This window comes from Artemia franciscana, chromosome 2 (assembly GCF_032884065.1).
Source record: "Artemia franciscana chromosome 2, ASM3288406v1, whole genome shotgun sequence".
NCBI classification, from domain to species: Eukaryota; Metazoa; Arthropoda; class Branchiopoda; order Anostraca; family Artemiidae; genus Artemia; species Artemia franciscana.
Window position 1 is genome coordinate 23,094,958 of NC_088864.1, and position 11,377 is coordinate 23,106,334.

At 34.1% G+C, this 11,377-nt stretch overlaps 1 protein-coding gene across 1 annotated transcript in view; it reads left to right on the forward strand.

The window, feature by feature from the left end:
* LOC136038963 (blood vessel epicardial substance-A-like) overlaps positions 1–9,998 on the forward strand; it is a 106,524-nt gene extending 96,526 nt beyond the window's left edge. The window contains exon 8 of the mRNA XM_065722484.1: positions 7,727–9,998. Within this exon, the coding sequence (XP_065578556.1) occupies positions 7,727–7,868 (142 nt within the window). The 3' untranslated portion in view covers positions 7,869–9,998. The remainder of the gene's footprint in view (positions 1–7,726) is intronic.
* Positions 9,999–11,377: the final 1,379 nt, after the last annotated feature.

The following is an 11,377-nucleotide window of genomic DNA, read 5'->3' on the forward strand; positions in this document are numbered from 1 at the left end:
AACTAGAAGTCCTCTTTTACTTGTAGGCCAGTAGCCAGCCTAGTATGGAAATTTTAGAATTACCGCCTTAGTTGTTCCCTATTTGGTAATTTCAATTAACTGGTGCGTGACCCCTAAAGCAGAAATTTCTAAATTACATTCCATGGTTGCTCAAGTCTTACCTGTGTCCGAAATGACCTGGATTTCTTATATATTAATCAATTTTATTCCGTGTCTGAGCTGGACTATTTCTTTTGCTCTTCTAAGATCGAACCTCTTTCACATCAGCCCTTTTGATTATTTTTTTTTCAATCATGTGCATAATGGCATTATTTTCAAATGAAGTCCTTGACGCAATTATCACCTATAATTTGTCGAACAAAACAGGCCTTCAGTGTCAACTGAGATGCTACAAATTTAGACCTGTTCCAGAATACATATTTTGTTCTTTCAAAGAATTGAATTCTTCTGTACTTCTTGGATGTCCTAATACTTAGAGAGAGAGAGAGAGAGATCGGTATATTTAAAAACTATCGTAGCATAGAGCTAAATTCAGTTTTTTCACAAAAATCATACATTTAAACAAAAATCACACACTACAACTCAGCATTAAAAACTGATGTGAAAAAAGGCACAAATGAGTTTGCGTATGGATTGGTTCGTACTTTAGGGGGTACAAGTTTATTTCGTAATCGAGTTCGGCTATTGGGAGGGGCTGGTTCGGGTAGTAAAGATCGGTGGCTCTTATTGGCTAGGATGAATTTTCCAAATTGGTGAATAAGGTGTTCCAGCCGGACTTTAAGTGGAGATAAATTTAATTTAGCGAGGGCTTGATCGTAGGGTATGCCACGGTCTCGGAGTATAATCCTTGTTGCTCTTTTCTGGACGCACTCTATGTCGCGTAATAGGTACGCTGTGCGGATAGCAGATGGACCCCACACCGGGCACGCGTACTCGAGCAACGGGTGAAAATAACATGTGTAGGCATGGAGAAGGCTTTTAGTATCACACCCAAAACGCCTCATTTTGGTAAGTGTCTGAAGGCTTGCATTAGCCTTGTGGACGGTTAAATTTATATGGGCACTGAAACTACAGTCACTAGTGAAAGTTACTCCTAAGATTTTTATTTCGTTCACAATCGGGAAAGGGACTAGAGGCATATCTATATTCCGCTTCAGAGGGTTGAAACGAATTATCTTCAACTTGGCTACGTTAATGGTAAGATCATGACTTGAGCATTCGGTCTTTAGCTGATCAAATAACTGGTCTGAAAACTGCTTTGTTATGACAGTGTTTTCGACCAGGTAAGCGAGCACTATGGACAGATCATCTACAAACTTGTAACGGTCGTCGTGATGGTTAAGCAGGGAATTAATTACAGCCAGGAAAATTATTCCAGCTAATTTTTTGCCTTGTGGGGCCCCGCAAGAAGTATCTGACCATGATGAATCCGAATCGTTTTCGTGGAGTGCAAAGACTTTTTGTTTTCGGCCAGTTAAGAAGTCAAGTACAAGGCCAAGGGTGCATCGTTTGACCCCCATTTCCGGGAGATTCATGCCTGCAGTCCGGTGGCGGATTAGGTCAAAGGCCTTTCGGAAATCCACTGCGCAAATGTCGACGAAACAGCTACCTTTTTCAAGTCATTGGAGGACGCATGTTTTGTCAGAGCAAGAAGAAACGTTTTATTAAAAATTATTTTTCATTCCATTTTTATTTTCTATTTTTCTGTTTCTATTCTTTTTTTCTATTAGAATATTTTATTTTCATTTTTCTTAAATGGTATGCAAAATCGTCAAAGCCGAGAATGCTGCAGTTTCTGTCAGAAAAGTTCACCATGGTACAGAATCGCATAACTGGTGCAATAATCCAGACCATGTTGCTGCATATGATTTGATGAAGCTTGTCTACAATGTTGAGCGGAATGCAGAAAGCCTCGTAGTGGAGTAATCGCTGCTGTTCGTTTACAGACAAAACATAAATTAGCCAAGGCATTCGCCCAGATCAAGGCCAAGGAAATCGACTACAGCCTCATAGTGTCTTAGAGAGAAAAACAACCTTGACAAGGGCTTTTCATGCACACTGGAAACGAATGTTTCGACTACTTCATTTACAAACCCTATCTCGTTTCTCGAAAACTTCTTCCTCCAGGCCTTCAGTGGTCAACTATAATTAATAGCAAAAAAAAGAGTTTGTGGGCTACGCCATCTATCATCCACCCGTGTGTCTGTAAGCTCAAGAAATAAAACTTTCAACCGTATATTTAGCATCCATTTAAGATTTTCCACCGACATGTCCCTTCGTTTTCTATAATTACTATTCCAAATGATTTTCAAAGCCGGTATAGTTCCAGGCAGCTTCGGCGTTGGATTGATCTTCCATTTCTAAAAAAAAAACAAAAAAAAAAACAAGTAAATCACCGGACCATTGTTCCTAATATAGTAATGATAAACAAGAATTTATTTTTAAACCATTCTACAATAAATGTAATTGGCAGATTATCCCAAAAATAAAGAAACAATAACAACAAATAAATTCACTGATAAAACAAAACAGATGGGACTATTATGGGTTCCCAAAAAACTAGTATCCTGAATAACTTTTGTTTGTGCAATTTCAAACAAGGAAAAAAATTGCTGTTCCCCCGTCACGACCCAAAAGGCTCCTTTTTTGCCCAGCAAGCGACGAACATAATAAAAGCTATAATATCTAAATAAATAACCTTCATTTGCCTGCTTACTAAAAAGCGGCTGCAGCCTAGATGTAAATAAAATCGGATGGTTACTAAAATTGCAGTAGATTTTACCGAGACCGCGCCTATTCGGACGACCACAGTCTGCAGCAATGTTTCCCTATCCAGCTTTAATCTTATCCTTTAAAATTGCAGATTTAAGCCAGATGCTGTCTGCATTTTCATATATGCAAGTGCAAAGCCATTTAATGACACGAACGCTAGGTATTATAAAAGTGTGATAAGGAATGCAATTTACACGATTAACAGTGTTAAAAAGCTTATGCTCATATTTCGGAGAATTCAATGATAGGCCTATTTCATCAAGCATAGATCCAATCACACTAACGCTCCGTTCAAACCTCCATTTATTAAGACTAATTAGGAGAAGCTTGTCAGCATGGCCTGAATAAGACACTTCCACTAACACCCCCTTCACCTCCCCCGAAAAAAAACTGAAGAGAGCCTTGCTGACCACAGTTGAAAAAAAAGTAAAATTTAACACTTTCTTGCCTAACCAGTAGCATTCTCAAAAGCAAATATATTTTACTTCAATATCACGTATGAATGGGAATAACAAAAACGTAGTAAAGAAATTATTGATGTAATTATACCAAGCTGATTTTAAGAACAAATATCCTGTGAGTACATAAAACTATTGAAAGCTTTAAATATATCTAAAGAACGGTTGTTTAATGATTGACCTTTAGTCAATCATTCTTAAAAAAAGAGCAATTACCCGATGAGCGTTTTGACATAAATATTCTTTGATTTGACTTACTGGACTCAAGTCCTATCCGTCCTTGAAGGTCGTCTTAGGGCCTCTTTTTTGCCCAGTCTATTGATATAACTCCAGTATGCACTTCTATCTTTTACCAGGTGGAGAAGGCGTGGTAAGCTAAGGGACGAGAATTTTTCCTTCCATACCTTTGGGGGTACCCTCTAGGGGGTACTCTCATACGTAGGCTGGGTAACTACGTACCCAGCCTTTATAGACTATGACCGTTGGAATTTTGACAGAATAAGTAATACCAGTAATACGGCGCAGTGATTTATTGATGAAAATGGTCTTTACGAATCTGCATTGACCTATATCATGATTCACAATATCAATAATATAAGGAAGAAGCCCATATTCAAAAACTTCGCTAATCATGCAAGCTACAGTAGGAGGCCTGTAGGAATCACATTTATTTACGTATTTTCCTCTCTTTACAATTGACGTAACTATCAGACATTAAAGAAGAGTAAAAAGACATTTGAAAAAGTACATGCAAACTGTTTGCTAGTTTCTGATAATCCTTTTATAAATAAATAAAACATTTTTACCATCAATATCAATATTTTGATACTTCAGCCGATTGGTCGAAGAAATATTTGTATTAGCTGACGCAGGAGGGACATATTTTTGCTGCTTTTTTTCGAGAAGACATTTGGTAAGGAGCTGAGAATATCGGGTATGTACACCAAAATTGACTCGGGAAAAGTATTAAAATATCGGTGGATCCAAGCTAATTGCAGAATATCGTTATTCTTACGGTCAGAAAAATTCGTCATGAACTGCGTCATGAAGTCCCGAACTGCTTGGAAAATTAACTTAGATTTGTCTCTGTATCTATTCAGAGTCTATATTCATAATGTCCTCTGTGGGAAAGGGGCTCCTTAAATTCTTACCATTGTGAAATCTAAAAGAACCAGCTTGTGGTTGTCGGTAGACTTGAGGGATATAGAAACTCTTGTATCACTTCGAGGAATGAGGATTTCTGGGCCCAAATTCTCTTCTTCAATACATCTACCTGAAAAAGCTCTTGGATTTTCACCAAACCTGCCAGGAAGTAAGAACAAGTGCTGTAGTTGTGTCTCTTGCTGTTCCGGATGAAGTCTGACATCTTCCCGCGAAGTTTAACTCCGAATTCATATCATTTGTTCAAGGGCTTTTTGTGAGAACTTGTTTTCAGTACAAGAAAATTTGTCAAATCGCAGTCAAACTTACTGGAAAAATCAAGCGAGTGCTCTAGTTTTCTCTTCTGGGAGCTGGACCTTAGCCAAGCTCCGTTGGGAATGGGTGAGGGTGGGATATAAATTCCTGTAGCCAGATCATGTGCAGGATTTGGTCGTTAGATTTCAGCAAGATCCAATTTTAAAGTGAAAGCTAATTTTACTGTGCACGTTTGAGGTCAGGAAATGGTCTGACCTCTGTTGGGGAAAAGCTTTGCTGGATTCCTGTCGTCAACGTATAGATCAGAAGAAGATCTTCGATATTAAATGACGATCTAGGGCTAATTGTATCTCTAAATATATCCTTCAAATGAATTTACGTTAAGAGGTAAATTCTCTCCCCTTCGTCTTTAGACTGATATAGAGGTTCTTTCATAAAATTTGGGAAAATGTTAGTCTAAAAGTTTTCTTCTTGAGAATTCCGGTACCACTCCATCCTCAATAATTATATTCTTACCTGCCCTATGAAACTTTAAGTGCAACTAAGCAACACTGAACAAAAGTCACAAATGAATTAACCTCTTCAAATGATGAGGTATTCACCAAATATTTCCTCTCAAACCAGGAGGCTTTAATGTTTTAGTTTTATAGTTTTAAGGGTATTGACTATGTCAAAATTTAGAGCCATAGCCGTTTGGTCCTAGACAGGCCAAAGCCCTGGTTCTACACCAAACAATGTCTATAAATGAAACTTTGCTGCAATGCAGCTCTTCTGTTACTTATAAAGAATTCTAGAACTCTAAATGTCCATTTAAACAGGTTCTTTTTCAATCTTCTACGATCATCCCTTGAAAAAAAGAAAAAAAAACGATAAATACCTGCTACTGTCCTCCTTAAGAAAAATATGAAATTTCATATTTGTGCAGATAGAGGGCTGAAATTTGATGTCCCGAGATCCTCGTATACGCACAATTTCACAGTGTAACTTTCATTAATAGTATACACACTACAAGTTTTTCACCTATTTACCCAAGATCATGCAAAGTCTTTATGCTAATAACTTTTCATGTGCAAATCTGGATTTTTAATATACCTTGTTTTCAAGCTACAATTCCACAATCCCACTTACAAAGGAAGAGGATTTATTTCAACTCACCGTTCAACACAACGAACGATTTGATTATTCAATTCTCCATTCCGTTGCTTTTAAATGTAATATGTTGAAATGTTACAGTATAAAACATGAGCTCACAAGCCAACCTGGTGAGCTAAACAGGCGGGTCGACTTCGACCAGGTAGCTGTTGGTGAAAAGCATTTGAAAAAAAAACACTTTAAAATACAGTATATATATATATATATATATATATATATATATATATATATATATATATATATATATATATATATATATATATATATATATATATATATTGTTTTTAATGTTGTTCGGTGCTGATATTGGCCATTAGTGACAAAATAATCTGATTGAGAGTCAAAATCCCATTTGAAAGCCATTCCGGGCGTTGTATAATTAAGAATTAAGACTATTTTAAAGAGTTTGAATTTTCTTAGAATTAAAGAATCTTTAATGTATTCTGATTTTAATAATTATTCAATAATATAAAAAATATTGATATTTAAGAATTAAAAATTTTATTTTTAATTACATGATAAGAATCTCTTAACGTGTTTCGGACGGTGATGGCCTTTAGACTTTCCTGTATAGGATAGTATAAACTTTTATTGTCAGAACTAACAATTCTGATTTTTGAACTAGGATATTAAAGAAAGTACTGAAGCTTGAAGTGTCACTCAATAAATCTCTTGTAGCTCGCAAATTGGTCATATAAAAAGAGTCAAAATGCTTTTTTTCCCTTTCAAAAAAGAGAAAGTAACAAGTTTTATCGGAGTAACAAGCTCTTTCTATTTTTCTGTATAGCTGCAAATAAACTTGAACTAAAAAAGGAAAGCACTACTTTTCGTAAAAGTAGTGCTACTTTTCGTAGCACTACTTTTACTAATCTTCACAGGGCGACTTTTAAGATAGAACGCTCATTGTAACGTAAGAAAACTTTATAAGCGCTGAGAACAATGGTCTAAGAAAACACAGTAATGTCGCGGAATCACCATCATTAAAATACTTCCCACTTTTTCAATGTTTTCATATTTTGTTGTTGTCCTTCTTTTTGTAAAAACTAAAGGTAAAATTGCTAGGGTTGAACACTATCTTAACCATAATAGTAGTTATTAAAACGGAATTTCAACACACCTTTTTAGTGAGATACTGATTTTGATTATGTCGTAATATGTTGCGGCGTAAAAAACTAATTCTGAAAAAATAAGGGTTCGATAAATACACAAGTAGGTGTAAGAACTATTTAAGATGCATCAATTCGTTATTTACTTATGTCATTGAGCCATGGTTTTTAATTAGTTACATATTTGGCGGAGGATTAATTACAAGGCGAAGGATTAATAGAACAAGGACGAATCGGAGTTAAGCCCTTAATTTCGGTCAATGTGGGGGAATGAGGAGAACGACTTACGTCTTTTTTTGGGTTATTGTGAAAATTAAAATGGTCTGAGGGTGGAAATTTCTCCGTTTTGGAACACAAGGGAGGAATGGGTTGATATAATATTAAGTGATAAAAGTCTTATGGTGACTAAAAAGTTGGGTAAGTTTGTGGGTACACATATGATACACGCGGACCATTTCCTATAATATATTCATCATTTAATCTGGATTTAAGGGTGTATATTTGTTTATATTGTGTATAGCGTTATATTTTTTTATATTAGCAATGGCCCGTAAATACTGTTAGTGTAAATATATATCAAATCAAGGCCGTATCCGGGGAGAGGGGTTAGGGGCTCGGGGCCCCCCTCAAAATATTTGTCTGAATCTTAAAAACGTGACAAAAACGAATATTAAAAAATTTAATACATTTCCATAAATTTGTTTTTTGTACCTACCCCCCTGAAAAAACAATTTTTAAACATCCCCCAAAAAAAATCTTGGATACGGCCCTGCATATCCTAACATTATTTATTTACAGAAAATAATATTTATTTTTTTTCAGGTCAATAAGAAATAAGCGGAGGATTAGCAAAAGAGTATCTCCCAAGCAGCAAAGTAGTTTTGAGACTGATGGTCTTGCTGAACTTCCCCCAGAAACAATAGTCAACAAAGATATCCCTAATATTGAGTTAAAGGAGCAGTGAAGGCTTTCATAGTCTACGATTTTAATTTTTTGCAAAACTTTTAGAATATTTTGAAACATTTCAACTGTTCAGAACAGAATTAATAAAAAAAAAAGAAAACTTATGGGCATATCCTTGTTTATAAAAATCATTCTTGTTTACATTAATGTGGCTATGTTTATTGCACTCTGAGTTTCCTTGGACCAAAGATGCGATCTTTATACGAGAATCAAGAATGTGTCTGGGATTTTTTCAGGGAAGGGGCAAAATTGTAAGAAACCCATTAAAAATTGTTTATTTGTCTTTTCATTACGTTTTTATGAGTCAAACAAAATTTTTGGGGGAGGGGTTTAAACTCGGTACCACCTGGAAACGGTTTTGAGTAGAATTGTCCTAAAAATGAAAACACTAATCGTAAGCTGGAAAGCTAAGATATACAGTGCAAAATTAACAGAAATGAAGCGTGCGTCTAGATGATAAACAGAAGTAATTGACAAAGCTAAAAGTTGTATAATGAATACAGGCAGAGGAAATAGTCAAAAAATATAATAAGAAAAACTAAAACTTCATCTCTAAAAAAGAACAACACAAAGTAACCAACGTCAATAATAACTTTGTCATATTAAGTGTATAGAAAGAAGATCGTTGTAAAGCTGGGCTTGGAAAAAGCAATGCATAAATGAATAAAGCAGTGATAAAAAATCTCAAGACTTTGCATAAAAATCAACTTGCAATTGGTCAAATTAGTTTTAAAGAAGATCATTAGGCAAAATTATGCTGGAAAATATAAGACTGAAAGAAATGTTATGGAACGATAAAAAGACTTAGGTTTCGAAGTATGATTTGAATTAAATACGACCCAGATGCATTAGTGAAGTTAGGGTGGCAACTTAGGAGGAGGAGGGTGGAGGAAGGGGAATGGTTGCTCCTCCTAATTTTTTTTAACACCCTCTTAACTTTGAAAAATACATCTTATTATTTCTATTAAAAAAATCAGAAAAATATATTGGAAAAACTATAATATATTAAAAACTATAAAATATATTTTATATAAAATATATTTAATATTAAATATATTAAAACTATAAAAACTATAATATATTGGAAAAACTCCAGTTATTAGAATCTTGATTCAAAAAGAGAAAACTCCCCCACGGCACCTCAAGTTGAATTATCTTATGTCTGGTAGCATAAAATCATCGCTTAATAGAACCAAACTTGAAGAAAAACTGCACTCTTTAGATAATAACCAAAAAGTAAATATTACATGTTCAGATTGTTTTTTTTTCAATTTCAGTGATTAAAAGAAGAAGTTTAATTTTAATATTATAGAGAATTTTAAATTGGTTTAGTAAAGCTGGGCGTTGTTATCTCTAAAAGATTCATCATTGCTAAACCAAGTTGCGAAAATGCTTTTAAACTGACTAAAAAGTATCCGTTCTTTTCTACCTTATGCTGTGCGGAAAATTTCTTATATGCATGTTTGACAAAGTACAACAAATCAAACTTCGTAACAAATCAGAATCTGTTTACTTAGCTTTTTTCTAAGATGTTTGGCATCATGCTTTAAAAAGGAACATTTAAAAAGCTATTTTAAAAGCTTGGCAACCTTATCTTCAAAACTATCAATATCATGCAAATAAAGGTGACTTTGCATCTCAATTGAGTTTAAACTGGTAATGGGTAATCTAAAGAGCTAGTCTTAGAAATTACCTATATTTCCATTTGAAAAATTACAAAAATTAAGTGACAAGAAAAGTGGGATAGACAACAGAAAGAAGAAAAGTAGAAAGTAAATGGTTTTATTATGGTTGGATGACCATAATCGTTAGTCAACGCAAAAGTTATTCCCACCTCTACAAACTGGAAGGTAGAAAAAGGCTTACAATTAAGGACTAGATTGTTAGGTACAGATTTAACTTTAATTAAAAACATGGAAGTGATCAGTTTCTGGACATATTAAAAAAAAGGGGCAATTTAATTCAAATAAAATTACATAAAAGCATTTACTACCTATTAAGCCGGCTTGACTAGTTCTCTGTTGTCTTCGAAAACTTCGAAGACCACACTGCCTTTCCATGACGAAAGTATAGCAGTTCAAAATAGGAATGAATCCTTTTAATCGACAGTGAACAGATATAAAATTTTTAACTGGATATTTCGAACACATACACAGTGTCCATCATCAGCAGTAAAGCTAGCAGTTAGTTTTACTGCTGATGATGAACACTGTATATGTGTTTGAAATATCCAGTTAAAAATTTTATATCTGTTCACTGTCGATTAAAAGGTTTCATCCCTATTTTGAACTGTTATACTTTTGTTGTCTTCCTCCGCTAGCTTGGCCCTTTGACTTTAAACACTCAGGTATAGGGGGCTGTGGCCTTTGTCTTTGCCATAGACTTCTCTTATAATGCGATTTTACATATCTGACGTTTTGTATATTTGTTTAGTTTTCCGTCCAACTAACTCTCGATTTTTCGCAAATAGATAATTAGATTATAAATGATAAAATATAAACAAAATATAATTAGAATTAATGATTTAAAATAAAAATTAAAGACTTTGGATTAAACTAATAGCGTTATTACAGTTCGCAAAATTAAATGATAATGCTGCATCCAAAAAAATACCACTTTTGGTAAAAATGAACATCTAGGGTCATAGCAGTTGAAAAAAACCAAACGATTTGAAAAATCATGAAAAATGAAGAAAATATGAATAAATAGACTACAAACTGTACTCATAAAAGTCAGTTAAAAAATAGTTGTACTGACTAAGTTTGGCAGTCAACATAAATACGAGTTATTCCCTTAATTTTACATGTTTCGTTTTTTCTTTTATATAGTTTTAATAACCTTATTGTATGTTTTTCTTCTAGTAACACAATCATGCAACCAGCTTTTGCTTTTATCCATAAAAAGTCTTCCTTAATAAAAAATTAAATCATATTAATAAAATAGAAACAGTCATACTGAATAAAATATGTAGTCAATTTCAAACAAATAAAATTCACTTTGATAACTGTCAATATACGTATTCAAGTTACCCCTTTTTTGCATTAGAAAATAGATAATCTACATCTTCTGGTCAAACTTACTTCCCTATTACAATTGCTTTTCTTTATTCGTTTATTTTGTTCGCTTTTGCAATTATATCCTCTACATGATATGTATCTAATACTTACAACAATTTAACTTAATACTATATATGCCTAAGTGAATGCTCAAACAAGTTCGAGAATGTTTTAACTCAATTACTTGATCTCATTAAAACTGAAAGAATATTTTTAATAGCTTTTTATATATTGCTTTTCAATAAACTGTCTCCAAGCTTCGTGGTATCGATATTTTAAGGCTAGCTTTCATTTGTCACTGAACTGCAAGTTTCTGAGCCAAAGACTATGGGTAACTTATAAAAGCGAAAACTGGCACTGGTGACGATAAGAAAAACTATAAACGCCATCTAGCGTTTGGCGACACTTGGCATTTTTTTAAGCTCCATAATCGTTTTTCTGCCAGGAACCAACT